The 24464-nt window shown below is 42.7% G+C and overlaps 1 protein-coding gene across 8 annotated transcripts in view; it reads left to right on the top strand.

The window, feature by feature from the left end:
- LOC139751382 (protein-L-histidine N-pros-methyltransferase-like) overlaps positions 1-24000 on the top strand; it is a 744750-nt gene extending 720750 nt beyond the window's left edge. For all 8 annotated transcript variants that reach the window (XM_071666753.1, XM_071666750.1, XM_071666751.1 and 5 more), the window contains one exon: positions 23632-24000. In XM_071666753.1, the coding sequence (XP_071522854.1) occupies positions 23632-23903 (272 nt within the window). In that variant the 3' untranslated portion in view covers positions 23904-24000. The remainder of the gene's footprint in view (positions 1-23631) is intronic.
- Positions 24001-24464: the final 464 nt, after the last annotated feature.

The raw sequence follows: 24464 nt of genomic DNA, 5'->3' as shown, positions 1-24464 counted from the left end.
GGGTTGAGGGTCAAGTCAATTGGGAGGTGAGTTTGAATGGAGAAAAACTGGAGGAAGTGAAGTGTTTTAGATATCTGGGAGTGGATCTGGCAGCGGATGGAACCATGGAAGCGGAAGTGGATCATAGGGTGGGGGAGGGGGCGAAAATTCTGGGAGCCTTGAAGAATGTGTGGAAGTCGAGAACATTATCTCGGAAAGCAAAAATGGGTATGTTTGAAGGAATAGTGGTTCCAACAATGTTGTATGGTTGCGAGGCGTGGGCTATGGATAGAGTTGTGCGCAGGAGGATGGATGTGCTGGAAATGAGATGTTTGAGGACAATGTGTGGTGTGAGGTGGTTTGATCGAGTAAGTAACGTAAGGGTAAGAGAGATGTGTGGAAATAAAAAGAGCTTGGTTGAGAGAGCAGAAGAGGGTGTTTTGAAATGGTTTGGGCACATGGAGAGAATGAGTGAGGAAAGATTGACCAAGAGGATATATGTGTCGGAGGTGGAGGGAACGAGGAGAAGAGGGAGACCAAATTGGAGGTGGAAAGATGGAGTGAAAAAGATTTTGTGTGATCGGGGCCTGAACATGCAGGAGGGTGAAAGGAGGGCAAGGAATAGAGTGAATTGGAGCGATGTGGTATACCGGGGTTGACGTGCTGTCAGTGGATTGAATCGGGGCATGTGAAGCGTCTGGGGTAAACCATGGAAAGCTGTGTAGGTATGTATATTTGCGTGTGTGGACGTATGTATATACATGTGTATGGGGGTGGGTTGGGCCATTTCTTTCGTCTGTTTCCTTGCGCTACCTCGCAAACGCGGGAGACAGCGACAAAGCAAGAAAAAAAAAAAAAAAAAAAAATGACTCATGGTGAGGTGCCTGAGGATTGGCGGAATGCGTGCATAGTGCCATTGTACAAAGGCAAAGGGGATAAGAGTGAGTGCTCAAATTACAGAGGTATAAGTTTGTTGAGTATTCCTGGTAAATTATATGGGAGGGTATTGATTGAGAGGGTGAAGGCATATACAGAGCATCAGATTGGGGAAGAGCAGTGTGGTTTCAGAAGTGGTAGAGGATGTGTGGATCAGGTGTTTGCTTTGAAGAATGTATGTGAGAAATACTTAGAAAAGCAAATGGATTTGTATGTAGCATTTATGGATCTGGAGAAGGCATATGATAGAGTTGATAGAGATGCTCTGTGGAAGGTATTAAGAATATATGGTGTGGGAGGAAAGTTGTTAGAAGCAGTGAAAAGTTTTTATCGAGGATGTAAGGCATGTGTACGTGTAGGAAGAGAGGAAAGTAATTGGTTCTCAGTGAATGTAGGTTTGCGGCAGGGGTGTGTGATGTCTCCATATATATATATATATATATATATATATTTTTCATACCATTTGCTATTTCCCGCATTAGCAAGGTAGCGTTAAAAACAGAGGATTCACCTGGCCCTATATATATATATATATATATATATATATATATATATATATATATATATATATATATATATATATATATTTTTTAATTACACTTTGTCGCTGTCTCCCGCGTTTGCGAGGTAACGCAAGGAAACAGACGAAAGAAATGGCCCAACCCCCCCCCCCATACACATGTATATACATACGTCCACACACGCAAATATACATACCTACACAGCTTTCCATGGTTTACCCCAGACGTTTCACATGCCTTGATTCAATCCACTGACAGCACGTCAACCCCGGTATACCACATCGCTCCAATTCACTCTATTCCTTGCCCTCCTTTCACCCTCCTGCATGTTCAGGCCCCGATCACACAAAATCTTTTTCACTCCATCTTTCCACCTCCAATTTGGTATCCCTCTTCTCCTCGTTCCCTCCACCTCCGACACATATATCCTCTTGGTCAATCTTTCCTCACTCATTCTCTCCATGTGCCCAAACCACTTCAAAACACCCTCTTCTGCTCTCTCAACCACGCTCTTTTTATTTCCACACATCTCTCTTACCCTTACGTTACTCACTCGATCAAACCACCTCACACCACACATTGTCCTCAAACATCTCATTTCCAGCACATCCATCCTCCTGCGCACAACTCTATCCATAGCCCACGCCTCGCAACCATACAACATTGTTGGAACCACTATTCCCTCAAACATACCCATTTTTGCTTTCCGAGATAATGTTCTCGACTTCCACACATTCTTCAAGGCCCCCAGAATTTTCGCCCCCTCCCCCACCCTATGATCCACTTCCGCTTCCATGGTTCCATCCGCTGCCAGATCCACTCCCAGATATCTAAAACACTTCACTTCCTCCAGTTTTGCTCCATTCAAACTCACCTCCCAATTGACTTGACCCTCAACCCTACTGTACCTAATAACCTTGCTCTTATTCACATTTACTCTTAACTTTCTTCTTCCACACACTTTACCAAACTCAGTCACCAGCTTCTGCAGTTTCTCACATGAATCAGCCACCAGCGCTGTATCATCAGCGAACAACAACTGACTCACTTCCCAAGCTCTCTCATCCCCAACAGACTTCATACTTGCCCCTCTTTCCAAAACTCTTGCATTTACCTCCCTAACAACCCCATCCATAAACAAATTAAACAACCATGGAGACATCACACACCCCTGCCGCAAACCTACATTCACTGAGAACCAATCACTTTCCTCTCTTCCTACACGTACACATGCCTTACATCCTCGATAAAAACTTTTCACTGCTTCTAACAACTTTCCTCCCACTCCATATATTCTTAATACCTTCCACAGAGCATCTCTATCAACTCTATCATATGCCTTCTCCAGATCCATAAATGCTACATACAAATCCATTTGCTTTTCTAAGTATTTCTCACATACATTCTTCAAAGCAAACACCTGATCCACACATCCTCTACCACTTCTGAAACCACACTGCTCTTCCCCGATCTGATGCTCTGTACATGCCTTCACCCTCTCAATCAATACCCTCCCATATAATTTACCAGGAATACTCAACAAACTTATACCTCTGTAATTTGAGCACTCACTCTTATCCCCTTTGCCTTTGTACAATGGTACTATGCAATCATTCCGCCAATCCTCAGGCACCTCACCATGAATCATACATACATTAAGTAACTTTACCAACCAGTCAACAATACAGTCACCCCCTTTTTTTAATAAATTCCTCTGCAATACCATCCAAACCTACTGCCTTGCCAGCTTTCATCTTCTGCAAAGCTTTTACTACCTCTTCTCTGTTTACCAAATCATTTTCCCTAACCCTCTCACTTTGCACACCACCTTGACCAAAACACCCTATATCTGCCACTCTATCATCAAACACATTCAACAAACCTTCAAAATACTCACTCCATCTCCTTACATCACCACTACTTGTTATCACCTCCCCATTAGCCCCCTTCACTGAAGTTCCCATTTGGACCCTTGTCTTACGCACTTTATTTACCTCCTTCCAGAACATCTTTTTATTCTTCCTAAAATTTAATGTTACTCTCTCACCCCAACTCTCATTTGCCCTCTTTTTCACCTCTTGCACCTTTCTCTTGACTTCCTGCCTCTTTCTTTTATACATCTCCCACTAATTTGCATTTTTTCCCTGAAAAAAAAAGAAAAAAAAAAAATTATTTTTTTTTTATTTTGCTTTGTCGCTGTCTCCCGCGTTTGCGAGGTAGCGCAAGGAAACAGACGAAAGAAATGGCACAACCCACCCCCATACACAATGTACACACACACATGCCCACACACGCAAATATACATACCTATACATCTCAATGTACACATATATATATATACACACAGACACATACATATATACCCATGCACACAATTCACACTGTCTGCCCCTATTCATTCCCATCGCCATCTCGCCACACATGGAATACCATCCCCCTCCCCCCTCATGTGTGCGAGGTAGCACTAGGAAAAGACAACAAAGGCCCCATTCGTTCACACTCGGTCTCCAGCTGTCACGCAATAATGCCCGAAACCACAGCTCCCTTTCCACATCCAGGCCCCACACAACTTTGCATGGTTTACCCCAGACGCTTCACAATCCCTGATTCAATCCACTGACAGCACGTCAACCCCAGTATACCACATCGATCCAATTCACTCTATTCCTTGCCCGCCTTTCACCCTCCCGCATGTACAGACCCCAATCACACAAAATCGTTTTCACTCCATCTTTCCACCTCCAATTTGGTCTCCCACTTCTCCTTGTTCCCTCCACCTCTGACACATATATCCTCTTGGTCAATCTTTCCTCACTCATTCTCTCCATGTGCCCAAACCATTTCAAAACACCCTCTTCTGCTCTCTCAACCACGCTCTTTTTATTTCCACACATCTCTCTTACCCTTACATTACTTACTCGATCACCTGACACCACACATTGTCCTCAAACATCTCATTTCCAGCACATCCACCCTCCTGCGCACAACTCTATCCATAGCCCACGCCTCGCAACCATACAACATTGTTGGAACCACTATTCCTTCAAACATACCCATTTTTGCTTTCAGAGATAATGTTCTCGACTTCCACACATTCTTCAAGGCTCCCAGGATTTTCGCCCCCTCCCCCACCCTATGATTCACTTCCGCTTCCATGGTTCCATCTGCTGCCAGTTCCACTCCCAGATATCTAAAACACTTTACTTCCTCCAGTTTTTCTCCATTCAAACTTACCTCCCAATTGACTTGACCCTCAACCCTACTGTACCTAATAACCTTGCTCTTATTCACATTTACTCTTAACTTTCTTCTTTCACACACTTTACCAAACTCAGTCACCAGCTTCTGCAGTTTCTCACATGAATCAGCCACCAGCGCTGTATCATCAGCAAACAACAACTGACTCACTCCCCAAGCTTTCTCATCCACAACAGACTTCATACTTGCCCCTCTTTCCAAAACTCTTGCATTCACCTCCCTAACAACCCCATCCATAAACAAATTAAACAACCATGGAGACATCACACACCCCTGCCGCAAACCTACATTCACTGAGAACCAATCACTTTCCTCTCTTCCTACACGTACACATGCCATACATCCTCGATAAAAACTTTTCACTGCTTCTAACAATTTGCCTCCCACACCATATATTCTTAAAACCTTCCACAGAGCATCTCTATCAACTCTATCATATGCCTTCTCCAGATCCATAAATGCTACATACAAATCCATTTGTTTTCTAAGTATTTCTCACATACATTCTTCAAAGCAAACACCTAATCCACACATCCTCTACCACTTCTGAAACCACACTGCTCTTCCCCAATCTGATGCTCTGTACATGCATACATACATTAAATAACCTATATATATATATATATATATATATATATATATATATATATATATATATTATCCCTGGGGATAGGGGAGAAAGAATACTTCCCACGTAATCCCTGCGTGTCGTAGAAGGCGACTAAAAGGGGAGGGAGCGGGGGGCTGGAAATCCTCCCCTCTCAGTTTTTTCTTAATTTTCCAAAAGAAGGAACAGAGAAGGGGGCCAGGTGAGGATTCCCCTCTTAACGCTACCTCGCTAACGCGGGAAATGGTGAATAGTTTGGAAAAAAAAAAAAAAATATATATATATATATATATATATATATATCTTTTCTTTCTTTCATACTATTCGCCATTTCCAGCGTTAGCAAGGTAGCGTTAAGAACAGAGGACTGGGCCTCTGAGGGAATATCCTCACCTGGCCTCATTCTCTGTTCCTTCTTTTGGAAAATTAAAAAAAAAAAAAGAGAGGGGAGGATTTCCAGCCTCCCGCTCCCTCCCCTTTTAGTCTCCTTCTATGACACGCAGGGATTACGTGGGAAGTATTCTTTCCCCCCTATCCCCAGGGATAATTTTTTCTTTTTTTTTTTGCTTTGTCGCTGTCTCCCGCATTTGCGAAGTAGTGCAAGGAAACAGACGAAAGAAATGGCCCAACCCACCCCCATACACATGTATATACATACATCCACACACGCAAATATACATACCTACACAGCTTTCCATGGTTTACCCCAGACGCTTCACATGCCCTGGTTCAATCCACTGACAGCACGTCAACCCCGGTATACCACATCGATCCAATTCACTCTATTCCTTGCCCTCCTTTCACCCTCCTGCATGTTCAGGCCCCGATCACACAAAATCTTTTTCACTCCATCTTTCCACCTCCAATTTGGTCTCCCACTTCTCCTCGTACCCTCCACCTCTGACACATATATCCTCTTGGTCAATCTTTCCTCACTCATTCTCTCCATGTGCCCAAACCATTTCAAAACACCCTCTTCTGCTCTCTCAACCACGCTCTTTTTATTTCCACACATCTCTCTTACCCTTACGTTACTTACTCGATCAAACCACCTCACACCACACATTGTCCTCAAACATCTCATTTCCAGCACATCCATCCTCCTGTGCACAACTCTATCCATAGCCCACGCCTCGCAACCATACAACATTGTTGGAACCACTATTCCTTCAAACATACCCATTTTTGCTTTCAGAGATAATGTTCTCGACTTCCACACATTCTTCAAGGCTCCCAGGATTTTCGCCCCCTCCCCCACCCTATGATCCACTTCCGCTTCCATGGTTCCATCCACTGCCAGATCCACTCCCAGATATCTAAAACACTTTACTTCCTCCAGTTTTGCTCCATTCAAACTTACCTCCCAATTGACTTGACCCTCAACCCTACTGTACCTAATAACCTTGCTCTTATTCACATTTACTCTTAACTTTCTTCTTTCACACACTTTACCAAACTCAGTCACCAGCTTCTGCAGTTTCTCACATGAATCAGCCACCAGCACTGTATCATCAGCGAACAACAACTGACTCACCTCCCAAGCTCTCTCATCCCAACAGACTTCATACTTGCCCCTCTTTCCAAAACTCTTGCATTTACCTCCCTAACAACCCCATCCATAAACAAATTAAACAACCATGGAGACATCACACACCCCTGCCGCAAACCTACATTCACTGAGAACCAATCACTTTCCTCTCTTCCTACACGTACACAGGCATTACATCCTCGATAAAAACTTTTCACTGCTTCTAACAACTTGCCTCCTACACCATATATTCTTAATACCTTCCACAGAGCATCTCTATCAACTCTATCATATGCCTTCTCCAGATCCATAAATGCTACATACAAATCCATTTGCTTTTCTAAGTATTTCTCACATACATTCTTCAAAGCAAACACCTGATCCACACATCCTCTACCACTTCTGAAACCACACTGCTCTTCCCCAGTCTGATGCTCTGTACATGCCTTCACCCTCTCAATCAATACCCTCCCATATAATTTACCAGGAATACTCAACAAACTTATACCTCTGTAATTTGAGCACTCACTCTTATCCCCTTTGCCTTTGTACAATGGCACGATGCACACATTCCGCCAATCCTCAGGCACCTCACCATGAATCATACATACATTAAATAACCTTACCAACCAGTCAACAATACAGTCACCCCCTTTTTTAATAAATTCCACTGCAGTACCATCCAAACCTGCTGCCTTGCCGGCTTTCATCTTCCGCAATATATATATATATATATATATATATATATATATATATATATATATATATATATATATATATATATATATATATATATTATCCTTGGGGATAGGGGCAATAGAAAACTTCCCACGTATTCCTGCACATCGTAGAAGGCGACTAAAAGGGGAGGGAGCGGGGGGGCTGCTGGAAATCCTCCCCTTCCATTTTCAGTTTTCCAAAAGAAGGAACAGAGAAGGGGGCCAAGTGAGGATATTCCCTCTATGGCTCAGTCCTCTGTTCTTAATGCTACCTCGCTAATGTGGGAAATGGCGAATAGTATGAAAGAAAAAGAAAGAATATATATATATATATATATATATATGTGTATATATATATATATGTGTGTGTGTATATATATATATATATATATATATATATATATATATATATATATATATATATATATATATATATAGAATACTTCCCACGCATTCCTCATGTGTTCTAGAAGGCGACTAAAGCGGACGGAAGCAGGGGGGCCAGAAACCCTCCCCTCTTTGTATTTTAACTTTCTAAAAGGGGAAACAGAAGAAGGAGTCACGCGAGGAGTGCTCATCCTTCTTGAAGGCCCAGATTGGTGTGTCTAAATATGTGTGGATGTAACCAAGATGAGAAAAAAGGAGAGATAGGTAGTATGTTTGACGAAAGGAACCTGGATGTTTTGGCTCCGAGTGAAACAAAGCTCAAGGGTAAAGGGTAAGAGTGGTTTGGGAATGTCTTGGGAGTAAAGTCAGGGGTTAGTGAGAGGACAAGAGCAAGGGAAGGAGTAGCACTACTCCTGAAACAGGAGTTGTGGGAGTATGTGATAGAATGTAAGAAAGTAAATTCTAGATTGATATGGGTAAAACTGAAAGTTGATGGAGGGAGATGGGTGATTATTGGTGCATATGCACCTGGGCATGAGAAGAAAGATCATGAGAGGCAAGTGTTTTGAGAGCACGTGAATGAGTGTGTTAGTGGTTTTGATGCACAAGACTGGGTTATAGTGACGGGTGATTTGAATGCAAAGGTGAGTAATGTGGCAGTTGAGGGAATAATTGGTATACATGGGGTGTTCAGTGTTGTAAATGGAAATGGTGAAGAGCTTGTAGATTTATGTGCTGAAAAAGGACTGGTGACTGGGAATACCTGGTTCAAAAAGCGAGATCTACATAAGTATACGTATGCAAGTAGGAGAGATGGCCAGAGAGCATTATTGGATTACGTGTTAATTGATAGGCGCGTGAAAGAGAGACTTTTGGATGTTAATGAGCTGAGAGGTGCAACTGGAGGGATGTCTGATCATTATCTTGTGGAGGTGAAGGTGAAGATTTGTAGGGGTTTTCAGAGGAGAGAATATTGGGGTGAAGAGAGTGGTCAGAGGAAGTACCAGGAGAGACTGAGTTCAGAATGGAAAAAGGTGAGAACAAAGGAGGTAAGGGGAGTGGGGGAGGAATGGGATGTATTTAGGGAAGCAGAGATGGCTTGCGAAAAAGATGCTTGTGGCATGAGAAGCGTGGGAGGTGGGTTGATTAGAAAGGGTAGCGAGTGGTGGGATGAAGAAGTAAGATTATTAGTGAAAGAGAAGAGAGAGGCATTTGGACGATTTTTGCAGGGAAAAAATGCAAATGAAAGGGAGATGTATAAAAGAGAGGCAGGAGGTCAAAAGAAAGGTGCAAGAGGTGAAAAAGAGGGCAAATGAGAGTTGGGGTGAGAGAGTATCATTAAATTTTAGGGAGAATAAAAAGATGTTTTGGAAGGAGGTAAATAGAGTGCGTAAGACAAGGGAACAAATGGGAACTTCAGTGAAGGGGGCTAATGGGGAGGTGATAACAAGTAGTGGTGATGTGAGAAGGAGATGGACCGAGTATTTTGAAGGTTTGTTGAATGTGTTTGATGATAGAGTGGCAGATATAGGGTGTTTTGGTCGAGGTGGTGTGCAAAGTGAGAGGGTTAGGGAAAATGATTTGGTAAACAGAGAAGAGGAAGTCTGTTTCCTTGCGCCCGCGAGGCAGCGCAAGGAAACAGACGAAAGAAACGGCCCAACCCACCCCCACAGACATGCCCTGATTCAATCCACCGACAGCACGCCAACCCCGGCACACCACATCGCTCTAACTCACTCCATTACCCTCCCCCCCCCCACCCTCCCGCATGTCCAGGCCCCGACCACACAAACCCCCCCCACTCCATCCTTCCACCCCCAACCTGGTCCCCCCCCTCCTCGCTCCCTCCACCCCCGACACACATCCTCCCGGTCAATCCCTCCCCACTCACCCTCTCCACGCGACCAAACCACCTCAAAACACCCTCCCCCGCTCCCCCAACCACGCTCTCCCTACCTCCACACACCTCTCCTACCCCCACGCCACCCACTCGATCAAACCACCCCACACCACACACCGTCCCCAAACACCCCACCTCCAGCACATCCACCCTCCCGCGCACAACTCCATCCACAGTCTACGCCTCGCAACCACACAACATTATTGGAACCACCATTCCCCCAAACACACCCACCCCCGCCCTCCGAGATAATGCTCTTGACCTCCACACACCCCCCAAGGCCCCCAGAACCCCCCCCCCCCCCCACCCCACGATCCACCCCCCGCCTCCACGGCTCCACCCGCCGCCAGACCCACCCCCAGACATCCAAAACACTTCACCCCCTCCAGCCCTTCTCCACTCAAACTCACCTCCCAACTGAATTGACCCCCAACCCCACTGCACCCAACAACCCTGCTCCCATTCACACCCACTCCCAACTCTCTTCCCTCACACACCCCACCAAACTCAGTCACCAGCCCCTGCAGCCCCTCACACGAACCAGCCACCAGCGCTGCATCACCAGCGAACAACAACCGACCCACCTCCCAAGCTTCCCATATATATACATATATACACATGTACACAATTCACACCGTCTGCCCCCATATATATATATATATATATATATATATATATATATATATATATATATATATATATATATATATATATATATGTGTGTGTGTGTGTGTAACCAAGGTGAGAAAAAAGGAGAGATAGGTAGTATGTTTGAGGAAAGGAACCTGGATGTTTTGGCTCTGAGTGAAACGAAGCTCAAGGGTAAAGGGGAAGAGTGGTTTGGGAATGTCTTGGGAGTAAAGTCAGGGGTTAGTGAGAGGACAAGAGCAAGGGAAGGAGTAGCACTACTCCTGAATCAGGAGTTGTGGGAGTATGTGATAGAGTGTAAGAAAGTAAATTCTAGATTGATATGGGTAAAACTGAAAGTGGATGGAGAGAGATGGGTGATTATTGTTGCATATGCACCTGGGCATGAGAAGAAAGATCATGAGAGGCAAGTGTTTTGGGAGCAGCTGAATGAGTGTGTTAGTGGTTTTGATACACAAGACCGGGTTATAGTGATGGGTGATTTGAATGCAAAGGTGAGTAATGTGGCAGTTGAGGGAATAATTGGTATACATGGAGTGTTCAGTGTTGTAAATGGAAATGGTGAAGAGCTTGTAGATTTATGTATATATATATATATATATATATATATATATATATATATATATATATATATATATATATATATATATATCTTTCTTTCTTTCTTTCTTTCTTTTAAGCTATTCGCCATTTCCCGCGTTAGTGAGGTAGCGTTAAGAACAGAGGACTAGGCCTTTTTTGGAATATCCTCACCTGGCCCCCTTCTCTGTTCCTTCTTTTGGAAAATATAAAAAAAAAGAGAGGGGAGGATTTCCAGCCCCCCGCTCCCTCCCCTTTTAGTCGCCTTCTACGACACGCAGGGAATACGTGGGAAGTATTCTTAATCCCCTATCCCCATGGATAATATATATATATATATATATATATATATATATATATATATATATATATATATATATATATTTTTTTCACACTATTCGCTATTTCCCGCGTTAGCAAGGTAGTGTTAAGAACAGAGGACTGGGTCTTTGAGGGAATATCCTCACCTGGCCCCCTTCTCTGTTCCTTCTTTTGGAAAATTAAGATAAAAATGAGAGGGGAGGATTTCCAGCCCCCTGCTCCCTTCCCTTTTAGTCGCCTTCTACAACACGCAGGGAATACGTGGGAAGTATTCTTTCTCCCCTATCCCCAGGGATAATATATATATATATATATATATATATATATATATATATATATATATATATATTTTTTTTTTTTTTTTTTTTTTTTTTTTTCCAAAAGAAGGAACAGAGAAGAGGGCCAGGTGAGGATATTCCCTCAAAGACCCTGTCCTCTGTTCTTAACGCTACTTCGCTATCGTGGGAAATGGCGAATAGTATATATCATACATATTCGCCATTTCGTATGTTATCAGATGGGTTGACTGTGGACCAACTTTTGCAACCAGGATTGGAACTTTAGTGCTCTGCCTTGGGTGGCCCATGGATGTGTCATGGTTGGAATGCTATTATTTTTAAGCTTAGTTATTGGAATTGAAGGAAAATAATCTAATGGAGCTTGAAAATTGTGACCAGTGATTTATTTTAATACAAAAGCTGCATTTAGAGTACTCTTCATGTGAGAATTCTTTTGTTTCTAGAACTGGAACATACCATAATGTCAGGCTTCTGACCCTCAAATATTAACCTGAAATGTTGTATAGTGCTTCTTAGGGACAACAGATGGCAAATAATATGTGAAAAGCTATTGAATATATTAAACATGACTATTTCAAAGCATAATTTTAGTACTGAATGGTCCCAAAATAGCATTTGAACCTTTGAATCTTTTTCAGCATTAAGAATATGACGTTCTTTGATTTTAAAGGAAATCCATAGTGTTAGAGATATACATAGATGGATCTGTATTGTGAAGGAAAAGGACAAAAATACTCCTAAAGTTATCATCAGGCTTTTTCTTTACCATAATATAAAGGACTGATGATTGGAAAAAGTTTAAAAAGCGAGATATACATAAGTATACGTATGTAAGTAGGAGAGATGGCCAGAGAGCATTATTGGATTACGTGTTAATTGACAGGCGCACGAAAGAGAGACTTTTGGATGTTAATGTGCTGAGAGGTGCAACTGGAGGGATGTCTGATCATTATCTTGTGGAGGCGAAGGTGAAGATTTGTATGGGTTTTCAGAAAAGAAGAGAGAATGTTGGGGTGAAGAGGGGTGGTGAGAGTAAGTGAGCTTGGGAAGGAGACTTGTGTGAGGAAGTACCAGGAGAGACTGAGTACAGAATGGGAAAAGGTGAGAACAAAGGAGGTAAGGGGAGTGGGGGAGGAATGGGATGTATTTAGGGAAGCAGTGATGGTTTGCACAAAAGATGCTTGTGGCATGAGAAGCGTGGGAGGTGGGTTGATTAGAAAGGGTAGTGAGTGGTGGGATGAAGAAGTAAGATTATTAGTGAAAGAGAAGAGAGAGGCATTTGGACGATTTTTGCAGGGAAAAAAATGCAAATGAGTGGGAGATGTATAAAAGAAAGAGACAGGAGGTCAAGAGAAAGGTGCAAGAGGTAAAAAAGAGGGCAAATGAGAGTTGGGGTGAGAGAGTATCATTAAATTTTAGGGAGAATAAAAAGATGTTCTGGAAGGAGGTAAATAAAATGCGTAAGAAAAGGGAGCAAATGGGAACTTCAGTGAAGGGGGCTAATGGGGAGGTGATAACAAGTAGTGGTGATGTGAGGAGATGGAGTGAGTATTTTGAAGGTTTGTTGAATGTGTTTGATGATAGAGTGGCAGATATAGGGTGTTTTGGTCGAGGTGGTGTGCAAAGTGAGAGGGTTAGGGAAAATGCTTTGGTGAACTGAGAAGAGGTAGCAGAAGCTTTGCGGAAGATGAAAGCCTGCATGGCAGCAGGTTTGGATGGTACTGCAGTGCAATTTATTAAAAAAGGGGGGTGACTGTATTGTTGACTGGTTGGTAAGGTTATTTAATGTATGTATGATTCATGGTGAGGTGCCTGAGGATTGGCAGAATGCGTGCATAGTGCCATTGTACAAAGGCAAATGGGATAAGAATGAGTGCTCAAATTACAGAGGTATAAGTTTGTTGAGTATTCCTGGTAAATCATATGGGAGGGTAATGATTGAGAGGGTGAAGGCATGTACAGAGCATCAGATTGGGGAAGAGCAGTGTGGTTTCAGAAGTGGTAGAGGATGTGTGGATCAGGTGTTTGCTTTCAAGAATGTATGTGAGAAATACTTAGAAAAGCAAATGGATTTGTATGTAGCATTTATGGATCTGGAGAAGGCATATGATAGAGTTGATAGAGATGCTCTGTGGAAGGTACTAAGAACATATGGTGTGGGAGGCAAGTTGTTAGAAGCAGTGAAAAGTTTTTATCAAGGATATAAGGCATGTGTACGTGTAGGAAGAGAGGAAAGTGATTGGTTCTCAGTGAATGTAGGTTTGTGGCAGGGGTGTGTGATGTCTCCATGGTTGTTTAATTTGTTTATGGATGGGGTTGTTAGGGTGGTGAATGCAAGAGTTTTGGAAAGAGGGGCAAGTATGAAGTCTGTTGGGGATGAGAGAGCTTGGGAAGTGAGTCAGTTGTTGTTCGCTGATGATACAGCACTGGTGGCTAATTCATGTGAGAAACTGCAGAAGCTGGTGACTGAGTTTGGTAAAGTGTGTGGAAGAAGAAAGTTAAGAGTAAATGTGAATAAGAGCAAGGTTATTAGGTACAGTAGGGTTGAGGGTCAAGTCAATTGGGAGATAAGTTTGAATGGAGAAAAACTGGAGGAAGTAAAGTGTTTTAGATATCTGGGAGTGGGTCTGGCAGCAGATGGAACTATGGAAGCGGAAGTGAATCATAGGGTGGGGGAGGGGGCGAAAATCCTGGGAGCCTTGAAGAATGTATGGAAGTCGAGAACATTATCTCCGAAAGCAAAAATGGGTATGTTTGAAGGAATAGTGGTTCCAACAATGTTGTATGATTGCAAGGCATAGGCTATGGATAGAGTTGTGCGCAGGAGGGTGGATATGCTGGAAATGAGATGTTTGAGGACAATGTGTGGTGTGAGGTGGTTTGATCGAGTAAGTAATGTAAGGGTAAGAGAGATGCGTGGGAATAAAAAGAGCGTGGTTGAGAGAGCAGAAGAGGGTGTGTTGAAATGGTTTGGGCACATGGAGAGAATGAGTGAGGAAAGATTGATCAAGAGGATATGTGTGTCGGAGGTGGAGGGAACGAGAAGTGGGAGACAAAATTGGAGGTGGAAAGATGGAGTGAAAAAGATTTTGAGTGATCAGGGCCTGAACATGCAGGAGGGTCAAAGGCGGGCAAGGAATAGAGTGAATTGGATCGATGTGGTATACCGGGGTCGACGTGCTGTCAATGGATTGAATCAGGGCATGTGAAGCGTCTGGGGTAAACCATGGAAAGTTCTGTGCGGCCTGGGTGTGGAAAGGGAGCTGTGGTTTCGGGCATTATTGCATGACAGCTGGAGACTGAGTGTGAACGAATGGGGCCTTTGTTGTCTTTTCCTAGCGCTACCTCGCACACATGAGGGGGGGAAGGGGATGTTATTCCATGTGTGGCGAGGTGGCGATGGTAATGAATAAAGGCAGACAGTGTGAATTGTGTGCATGTGTACATTGAGATGTATGGGTATGTATATTTGCGTGTGTGGACGTGTATGTATATACAAGTGTATGGGGGTGGGTTGGGCCATTTCTTTCGTCTGTTTCCTTTCGCTACCTTGCAAACGTGGGAGACAGCGACAAAGCAAAATAAATATAAATAAATAAATATAACATAATGCAAGGCTTCTTTACATTAAATAATAACTTATATAATGCTTCATAGGGCCAAAGATAATGAGAAATTGTGGAATATATTCTGTCTATCTATCTCTCTGATGCCTGTTCTCTCCAGAAGCTCCCATCAGGGGAGTCGTCACAACAAGAGTCTCCGCTATCCCTGTCCTTATATGTCTCCCTCGCATACAACATACCACACATTCTTCCATCCTCTCTCTCTCTCCCTTACTCTTCCACTCTATTTCCCTATGTCACAGTTGGTCTTTCTTCCACAGCAACCCCTTTAATCGTACTGTCATATACTCTTCTTGTAAACTTCCCATCTTGCATTCTTTCCACATGCCCAAACCACCTGAAAGTGGTGTGTATCACCTACCTACCATTCCACTGTTTATTCCCAAAACATTTCCTACCATACCAAATCTTTCATACATCCCCTCATTTCCTTATTCATTCCATCGATTCATACCAAATGCTCTTCTCAAATAACTCATTTCCACAGCCTGGATACCTGACCTCTATCACTCCATGTTTATGTTTCAGCTCATCGGTCAGGGACAGGAGGATTATTGTCCTTCAATTCTTTCTTTACTTTGTTTAGTACACCTTCTTTCACCCTGTAGGGCTTTGCAAATTTTATACTTTCATTTTGTTTCCTTTCAAACACCATAACTTTACTAGTACTCACTTTCACCTTCATTCGCCTCTGCTTACACACATAAAGCTCAGTTTCAACCTTTTGCAGCTCCTTTTCACTTTCAGCAAAAAATAAAGTATCATCTGCAAACGGGCTTGTCACTAATCACTATACCTCACCATCATACTCCATTTCTGAACAACCTTTCCCTAGTTTTGCAGTCATCTCTCTTATCACTCCATTCATGTGTATGATAAAAAGGCACAGTGATATCACAGCCCTGCCTCACATTCACATGTATACCAGAACTTTCGCTCAGCTTTCCTTCTACTCTTACATATATATTTGCCATTCTACAGATAGGGGCAGTTCAAAATTTCCCCATTTAAATTGATCTGTACATTATCATCAACTCCCAAAGTCATCTGGCATTTAATTTTCTCGTAACAGATGGGAGATATGCAAAATCAGGCTCTAACATCATCTACCAGTTGTCCCCCTACCCCATATATCCTTATCACATTCCATAAAGCATTCCATAAAAGCTGCATACAGCTTCTTACCTCTCATTGGATACTTTTCCACATTCACATCTCCTATCTTTCCTAAAACCCTTTTGTTTCTCATCTATTCTGCTTTCAGTCTCTTCCAACACTCAATCAACTCTCTTGCATGCACTTTTCCTGGTATAAGATGTTCAATACAGGTGTCCACAAGATAACTTCTCTCCTCATTTACTCCCAGCACTCCCCAACTATCTCACCAATTTCATCACATGCCGCCTACATTTATATCACCAATTACATCCATCTTTCTTTCCTTCTCAGAACCATTTATATAGTCTTTGAAATTTCTCTAGAATCGCCTCATTTTATCCTAACTTTTCACAGTCTTGTATTCGCAGGTGAATATACACATATCTAAGCATTCTTCACAATGCCAGTCTTTTCACCCACACTATTCTTAATCCATTCCATCTATACTTCGTAACACTTTCTCATACTCTTGGTGATACCACCCTTGTACATACCTCTCTCCTGAAAGTTCTCAGGAATATATTAAATATATAATTATTTGTGATCATAATTACAGGGCTTAACTATTGTAGGCAGATATATATGTATACCTATTCATTTACACTTCCATTTCAGTGGTTGCAGATGATTGTGCTCAATAAGTTCTTCCCATAGTCTGTCATTCTCCAGCCATGCCAAGGATAGCACACTTTTGTTGGTGTTCTAGGAAAGAAAGTGAACAGCTTTTAGTTTAATTTTGAGGACCAGACAATCCTGAATTAATCGAGGAAGATGCTTTGTCTTCAGATTGTGTAGAGAGTGATTCTATGGGCAGTGTTCCCAGCACCTACCTGACCTTGATAACATTGCATCTAACTGCTGTGGGTGGTAATTTTATAAACTTTTAATATTTTGCTGTAATGAAAAAAAATTACCAATGAACCACATTGATTATAAAAGAAATTTAGTTATTATGTAAGACAGAACAGTAATCAGTGGGTAATAGTTAGTAGCCTGACAATGACCAAGGAGGTATATTACTAGTACTACCCACCTAGGTATCAGGAGGGTTAGTGACTCGTGCATGGTGAACCAGCACTTCATTGGTTGTCAATCTGCACTCCTCTGACCTAGGTAGCTGTCTTTCCTTTCTGCCTCAACCATGTATGGACTACTGAAATTCTGTTCCCAAACATACAATCTCTCCTTTTCAACCATGTATGGACTACTGAAATTCTGTTCACAAACATACAATCTCTCCTTTTCATACATAATACTTGGCAGGACTAAACTCTCTCAGCTCATTTTTCATAACAATGGTTTTCCTTGCAGTGAACACTATGTGCTTGCCCTGCCTTTTGGCAAAGGGTTAGGGGCAATAGATAGAAGTAGTAGGTGGGAGCATTAGGTAGAAATTTCACGATCTTGGATGTGATCGTTGGTTGTGTATGGGCACAGTCCCACGCTGTGCACCTGGCATTCCTCGACATGGCTAAAGCATTCAGTACTGTTATTGTAGCACTATTGAGCGGGTCATGTTGCAGAAGGGCATTCATGCCCTCGTCAGGGCATATATCGTGTCGACATATGACCAAGCCTTCGAATCCAGGAAAGTGTCAGTCCCTCTGCATGGAGATCAATGATAAGCATAAGACTTGGTATGTAAATAAAAACAAGACATTCCAAGTCTAGGGCAGCACTATGGGCTCCATGGACACTGAGGACGATTACAAGTACCTCGGCGCTCTTGTTGGGGTACGGGGGTAGGCATAAATCACACTGCGCCCTGCTAGAAGAGGGGCTCTCTGATATCACCAGAGCCCCTCTAAAACCTCAACAGAGGATTACAATCCTTGTAGATCACTTCGTACCTAAGCTGATGCATCACCTGGTGCTGGGGGAAGTATATAAGACGCAGTTAGTGCGTATGGATAGACAGGTAAGAGTTGTGGTTTGCCACTGGCTCCACCTGCCCCACGACACGCCCTGCGCATTCTTCCACTCGGCAGGGGATGGCGGCCTGGGAATACCTGATTTTGTTTCGACCATCAGGTTACATAAACAGAAAAGATTCGAGAAATTGCTCACTTGTCTGACCTAGTGATTAAGGCGGCGGTTCGGGAACTTGCAGTTCTTGGAAAACTACAGAGTTGGTTGGGCCCCACATGCATTGCTGGTCAGCATGTGGGGAATAAGACCAAACGATTGCATGCATGTTGCTCTAGCCTGGTTAGCACCTGTGATGGGTCGGGTCTCACACCCTCTGCTGCTATGCCACAGGTCAGCAGATGGGTTACTATTGGAACCCGACTCTTCCCAGGCTGCAACTATGTTAGAGCTGTCCAAGTGCAATCAGGACACTCAACTCCCACCAGGGCTAAAAGAGGCTGACCTGATATCTCCAGCCTCTGTGACATATGTCGAGGACACTTGGGCGTATCACTTGGGTATGGTCACGTACCCATGGGGGGAGAGAGAAAAGGCACGACAACATCAATGCCTTTTTAGCTGGGCGATTGAGGCAAAAGGATTACGAGGTGGTATGAACCTCGTATTCCTACTGTAGGGTCCTTCCGGAAACCGGACATCGTGGCTTCGAGGGTCAGAGGCCTGCATTATCGACACGCAGGTTTATGGAGTCTGCTTCACACTTTCAGCTGCTCACGAGCATAAGTGCCGCTACTACAGTACACCAGAAATTCTTAGGGGCATACGGGAATTAACCTAGAAAGACACCGTGCGCATGGTGTCAAGAAAGTGCTAGTGCTCTCTGAGGGTTAGGGCTTTCATACCAGGACCCATACCCTTTACAGGATGTGGTCCAAGAGCACAGGTTGAATAATAAGTAGCCTGCTGCATACATCTGGTGTCAGTCTTGGGCTGGTTGAGTGGTCTCCCCATTTGTGTGCTCGCAGGTGATGGTTGGCTGTCTGTCCCCTCAAGGTTCATTGGTGGGTACCAGTTCCTAAAGGCGGTTCTGTTTGCCGGGGAAGTAAGCGTGTTGGCGGGATTGCCTGCTGGCCATGTCTAACGGGCTGCATGGGACTGTATTTGTGTTGGAGACTGCTTTGGTGTATTGAAGGATAAGTAAAGTAGGCCCACCACTTTTCTTTCTGCCTAACTCATCCTTTCTTATACCTATACTATTAGCAGTTTGATCTTTTATCATCCTCTTGTCCAACTACACATTTCTGGTTAACCAATCTCTTCTTTCACTATCTCCACAAGTAAACAAGACTAACCTCTATTTACCCAAAATTTATTCTTACTTTTTAACCGAAGCAGACTCCTTCACAAATATTGAAATTGGCAATTGAGAGGAAAGAATAGAAGTATTTGGTAGGAAAATTAGACAGGAGAATTAGTCAGTAGGAACACATAGTAGGAGCCTTTGCAAACACTGAGCTAGACTTGCCTTCTGCCAGTGGCCTGTTGAAGTTGAGGCGCTAAGAGGCTAATAGTGGCACTGGAGTTCACTAGGTATGGAGACTATTGCCATGGCCACCCCCTTAAGGGAGTTCCAGTTGGGAATAGGTGTCAGAGTTATAGATAAATGGCTCACTTGACATCCCTCATATTCCTTCACTTGGTGCATTGTACTGAAACAGCTACAAAACTTATACCAATAATTGGAAAGAAAGCATTGGATGAAATATACTTTTGAAATGATTTTTTTCATTTTTTTTTTTTTTCCGCTGTCTCCCGCGTTTGCGAGGTAGCGCAAGGAAACAGACGAAAGAAATGGCCCAACCCACCCCCATACACATGTATATACATACGTCCACACACGCAAATATACATACCTACACAGCTTTCCATGGTTTACCCCAGACGCTTCACATGCCTTGATTCAATCCACTGCCAGCACGTCAACCCCGGTATACCACATCGCTCCAAATCACTCTATTCCTTGCCCTCCTTTCACCCTCCTGCATGTTCAGGCCCCGATCACACAAAATCTTTTTCACTCCATCTTTCCACCTCCAATTTGGTCTCCCTCTTCTCCTCGTTCCCTCCACCTCCAACACATATATTCTCTTGGTCAATCTTTCCTCACTCATTCTCTCCATGTGCCCGAACCATTTCAAAACACCCTCTTCTGCTCTCTCAACCACGCTCTTTTTATTTCCACACATCTCTCTTACCCTTACGTTACTTACTCGATCAAACCACCTCACACCACATATTGTCCTCAAACATCTCATTTCCAGCACATCCATCCTCCTGCGCACAACTCTATCCATAGCCCACGCCTCGCAACCATACAACATTGTTGGAACCACTATTCCTTCAAACATACCCATTTTTGCTTTCCGAGATAATGTTCTCGACTTCCACACATTCTTCAAGGCTCCCAGAATTTTCGCCCCCTCCCCCACCCTATGATCCACTTCCGCTTCCATGGTTCCATCCGCTGCCAGATCCACTCCCAGATATCTAAAACACCACTTCCTCCAGTTTTTCTCCATTCAAACTCACCTCCCAATTGACTTGACCCTCAACCCTACTGTACCTAATAACCTTGCTCTTATTCACATTTACTCTTAACTTTCTTCTTTCACACACTTTACCAAACTCAGTCACCAGCTTCTGCAGTTTCTCACATGAATCAGCCACCAGCGCTGTATCATCAGCGAACAACAACTGACTCACTTCCCAAGCTCTCTCATCCCCAACAGACTTCATACTTGCCCCTCTTTCCAAAACTCTTGCATTCACCTCCCTAACAACCCCATCCATAAACAAATTAAACAACCATGGAGACATCACACACCCCTGCTGCAAACCTACATTCACTGAGAACCAATCACTTTCCTCTCTTCCTACACGTACACATGCCTTACATCCTCGATAAAAACTTTTCACTGCTTCTAACAACTTGCCTCCCACACCATATATTCTTAATACCTTCCACAGAGCATCTCTATCAACTCTATCATATGCCTTCTCCAGATCCATAAATGCTACATACAAATCCATTTGCTTTTCTAAGTATTTCTCACATACATTCTTCAAAGCAAACACCTGATCCACACATCCTCTACCACTTCTGAAACCACACTGCTCTTCCCCAATCTGATGCTCTGTACATGCCTTCACCCTCTCAATCAATATCCTCCCATATAATTTACCAGGAATACTCAACAAACTTATACCTCTGTAATTTGAGCACTCACTCTTATCCCCTTTGCCTTTGTACAATGGCACTATGCATGCATTCCGCCAATCCTCAGGCACCTCACCATGAGTCATACATACATTAAATAACCTTACCAACCAGTCAACAATACAGTCACCCCCTTTTTTAATAAATTCCACTGCAATACCATCCAAACCTGCTGCCTTGCCGGCTTTCATCTTCCGCAAAGCTTTTACTACCTCTTCTCTGTTTACCAAATCATTTTCCCTAACCCTCTCACTTTGCACACCACCTCGACCAACACACCCTATATCTGCCACTCTATCATCAAACACATTCAACAAACCTTCAAAATACTCACTCCATCTCCTTCTCACATCACCACTACTTGTTATCACCTCCTCATTTGCGCCCTTCACTGAAGTTCCCATTTGCTCCCTTGTCTTACGCACTTTATTTGCCTCCTTCCAGAACATCTTTTTATTCTCCCTAAAATTTAATGATACTCTCTCACCCCAACTCTCATTTGCCCTTTTTTTCACCTCTTGCACCTTTCTCTTGACCTCCTGTCTCTTTCTTTTATACATCTCCCACTCAATTTCATTTTTTCCCTGCAAAAATCGTCCAAATGCCTCTCTCTTCTCTTTCACTAATACTCTTACTTCTTCATCCCACCACTCACTACCCTTTCTAATCAACCCACCTCCCACTCTTCTCATGCCACAAGCATCTTTTGCGCAATCCATCACTGATTCCCTAAATACATCTCATTCCTCCCCCACTCCCCTTACTTCCATTGTTCTCACCTTTTTCCATTCTGTACTCAGTCTCTCCTGGTACTTCCTCACACAAGTCTCCTTCCCAAGCTCACTTACTCTCACCACCCTCTTCACCCCAACATTCACTCTTCTTTTCTGAAAACCCATACAAATCTTCACCTTAGCCTCCACAAGATAATGATCAGACATCCCTCCAGTTGCACCTCTCAGCACATTAACATCCAAAAGTCTCTCTTTCGCGCGCCTGTCAATTAACACGTAATCCAATAACGCTCTCTGGCCATCTCTCCTACTTACATAAGTATACTTATGTATATCTCGCTTTTTAAACCAGGTATACCCAATCATCAGTCCTTTTTCAGCACATAAATCTACAAGCTCTTCACCATTTCCATGATTTTTTTCATAGTTATATGAATATCTTTTTTAAAGAACACTGAGATTCACAGGGTTAAAAGGAATCCTTAGTCAGTAGTTAAGGGGTTCATAAAATAACTAGAAAATATTCTCGACTTTACCCCTACTATCAACAAGGACTTTATCAACTTCCTGTGAGGTAGAGAAATAGCAATCATAATATTATGAGACTAGAGGTAAATTCAAGATTTGAAAATGATAAACTTTTGGTCTTACATTACAAACAATCATACAATACTAATTAGATAAAATTCCTTTTGTATTGATGCAGTAGAAAATATGTGGAGCATTTATCAGAAAATATTACTTCTTGTTGAGAGTGAAAATGTTCCAAAAATTATGAAGAGCCAGTGTAAATCCAAAACTGGCCTGAAACCCTTCAATTTTCCCTATCTCCTTTCTCCAGTATCCCCTCCTCTTCCTCTTACTCCCCATCCACATACCTCATCCTTTTTCTTTACCCCCATGTTAACCTTCCTTCCCCAGTTACATTTCACCTTTCTCCTTTCCTACCCTTTGACTTCTCCCTCTCTCATTCCTTCCATTTTCTCAGTTTTCCACTATTTCCCTTTTTTCTCCCTTCACTTTATTTTCTTATTTTCCTGTTTGGCTTACCTTCCCTTTGTCCCCATTGCCTTAATCTCTCTCAACATCCTTTCTCTCCCTTCACATCCCTCACAACACTTTTCTCTCTCATTTGCCCTTCCTTCAGCCTTTCTCCAATGCTCTCCCTTTCCATCAATTTTACTTCCTTTTTATACTCTTGTCTCCATCCCCCTCCATGTACCTTCCCTCCCTTTCTTATTTACCAGTATGACTATTCACATCCTGATTGTTATACCTTTTGCAGGCACTATTGACAATCAGCCATCCGAGGAGTTGGGTGTGAGTGGCTCAACCATTGAGGAGCAGGTGAACAGCCTGGCAACGGATGTGTTCCCTGGATTGGGTTACTCTCTCCAACGCTGGTCTCGCTTGCCTTACTTATGTGAAGGTGACCTTGATCAAGCATTTTATTGGCTTTCTGATGTTGTTTTAGTCTTTACCAAGGCAACAGAGAGTGAGGAATGTTACAATGATGCTGCGGCAGAAATTGCTGGTGGATTAAATCGGAATTATTAAGAACATTGCCAAATTTATCTCAGTGTTCATGAGTCATTCAACCAGTATTGGTTATAAGGACTTCACCAGTAAAACTTTTCTTAAAACTAATCAAAAACATCTGTTTGTCTCTCCTTTATGTTGTGATAATCAAATTAGTGCACACTGACATGACCCACCTTAAGGTTTTGGGCTGTGTCAGCTTAGGTTTTTCTTTATGTGTATCAGACTGGTATCCTTTTTTTTTTGCTATATGTAATTGGATAAATAACAATGAATCGCAGTAGGAAAATAAATTTTTATCAAGATATGCTTATGGAAAATCACTGAACATTAATGGATAATCTCATTACCTTAGGAAATTTCAGTGGAATATGATCTAACAAACGTACGAGTGAGTAAGCATAGTATTTTTGGCAATTTTCTGTTGATATTAATGATGTCCATAATTTTCCCTTTACAAATATTACAGTGAATTGCTTATATTAGAATTCATAATAATGAATTACAAACGAAACATGTTATTTACTCCCCACTCCCTAAACATCAGCACAAAAGCAACACAAAAATTAAATGCCCACA

This window comes from Panulirus ornatus, chromosome 11, assembly GCF_036320965.1.
Source record: "Panulirus ornatus isolate Po-2019 chromosome 11, ASM3632096v1, whole genome shotgun sequence".
NCBI classification, from domain to species: domain Eukaryota; kingdom Metazoa; phylum Arthropoda; class Malacostraca; order Decapoda; family Palinuridae; genus Panulirus; species Panulirus ornatus.
Note: the sequence above shows the minus strand (reverse complement) of the source record. Positions and strands in the feature narration are given on the sequence as shown.